Genomic DNA, 1,873 nt, shown 5'->3' on the forward strand with positions numbered 1-1,873 from the left:
TCCCCCTCAGTCCCTGTCCCCGCTCTGTCCCCTCAGGGACCCCGCGCCCTCCCCCCCGCTCTGTCCCCAAAGCCGCCACCCCCTCCCTGTCCCCAGAGTGTCCCCAAAGCCGCCCCCCCCTCCCTGTCCCTGTCCCCTCCCTCGCCGTCCCCCTCCTCACCCTGCCCCAGTGTCCCCTCACTCTGTCCCCATGTCCCCGCGCTGCGCTGGTGGCGCTCACCCTGTCCAGTCCCGTGTCCCCCTGGCTGTCCCCTCAATGTCCCCTCCGTGTCCCCCTGAGCTGTCCCTGTGTCCCCTCAGTGTCCCCTGGCTGTCCCCTCAGTGTCCCCTCTGTGTGCCCTCCGTGCCCCCTGTCCCCACGCGCCGTGTTCTCGATGTCACAGGAGCACCGTGTCCCCCTGAGCTGTCCCCGTGTCCCCTCAGTGTCCCCTGGCTGTCCCCTCAGTGTCCCCTGAGTGTCCCCTGCGTGTCCCCAGGCGCCATGTCCTCGACGTCACAGAAGCACCGGGACTTCGTGGCGGAGCCGATGGGGGAGAAGCCGGTGGGGACCTTGGCCGGGATCGGGGACGTGCTGGGCAGGAAACTGGAGGAGAAGGGCTTCGACAAGGTGGGGCTGGGGACACTGGGGACACTGGGGACACCTGGGGACAGCTGGGACACCTGGGGACATCAGCGACATTGGGGACATCGGCGACATTGGGGACGTGCTGGGCAGGAAGCTGGAGGAGAAGGGCTTCGACAAGGGGGGGCTGGGGATGTTGGGGACACCTGGGACAGTGGGTGACACCTGGGACACCTGGGGACAGCAGGGGAACCTGGGGACATTGGGGACACTTTGAGACACCTGGGGACAGCAGGGACACCTGAGGGCATTGGGGACACTTTGGGACAGCTGAGGAAGGCGTTGGGGACAGCCCTGGGGACAGCCAGGGGTGCTGTGGGGACAAGGGGAGGGGACACAGGGGGACACAAGGAGTGAGGGGGGTGTGGGGACACTGGGGAGGGTGTCAGTGTCACCAGGGGGGTGTGGGGACACTGGGGAGGGCGTCAGTGTCACCAGGGGGGTGTGGGAACACTGGGGAGGGTGTCAGTGTCCCCGGGTGATGTCCCCATGGCCCTGGTGACACTGCTGTCCCCTGGATGTCCCCTCCAGGTGTTTGTGGAAGGACAGGGATCTCTTGGGGCCGCAGGGCTGGGGCGGGACCGGAGCTCTTTGGGGTCACTCAGGAGGGACACAGGGACACCGGGTGATGTCCCCACGCCCTGGTGACACCGCTGTCACCCCCCTGTCCCCTCCCTGTCCCCTCCAGCCATTCCTGGTGCTGGGACAGCTCTGGGATCCCTTGTGGCCACAGGGCTGGGGTGGCCCCAGAGCTCCTTGGGGTCACTCAGGAGGGACAGGGGGACCCTGAGCAGTGTCCCCACGCCCTGGTGACACCGCTGTCACCCCCCTGTCCCCTCCCTGTCCCCCCTGGCAGGCGTACGTGGTGCTGGGGCAGCTCTGGGATCTCTTGTAGCCGCAGGGCTGGGATGGGCCCAGAACTCCTTGTGGTCACTCAGAAAGGACACAGGGACACTGGGTGATGTCCCCATGCCCTGGTGACACTGCTGTCCCCTGGCTGTCCCCTCCAGCCATTCCTGCTGCTGGGACAGCTCTGGGATCCCTTGGGGCCACAGGGCTGGGGTGGGCCCAGAGCTGCTTGGGGGCCACCCCAGGGACCCCAAAATTTCCTGACCCCCTCCCCAACCCATCCCCCCCATACCCATGGGACCCCCAAACCGGTGCTGCCACCCACAAAACTCATCCCGGGGGGGTCCCGTGGTGCCACCCCTTCCCCATCACCCCAAAACCAGCTGGGGGTGGGGGGGGGGG

At 67.6% G+C, this 1,873-nt stretch overlaps 1 protein-coding gene across 1 annotated transcript in view; it reads left to right on the top strand.

The window, feature by feature from the left end:
• Positions 1-1,873, top strand: part of BANF1 (BAF nuclear assembly factor 1) — a 5,167-nt gene that overhangs the window by 340 nt on the left and 2,954 nt on the right. The window contains exon 2 of the mRNA XM_041486442.1: positions 477-607. Within this exon, the coding sequence (XP_041342376.1) occupies positions 482-607 (126 nt within the window). The 5' untranslated portion in view covers positions 477-481. The remainder of the gene's footprint in view (positions 1-476; positions 608-1,873) is intronic.

Source organism: Pyrgilauda ruficollis, unplaced genomic scaffold (genome assembly GCF_017590135.1).
Source record: "Pyrgilauda ruficollis isolate IOZ18807 unplaced genomic scaffold, ASM1759013v1 scaffold765, whole genome shotgun sequence".
Lineage (NCBI taxonomy): Eukaryota > Metazoa > Chordata > Aves > Passeriformes > Passeridae > Pyrgilauda > Pyrgilauda ruficollis.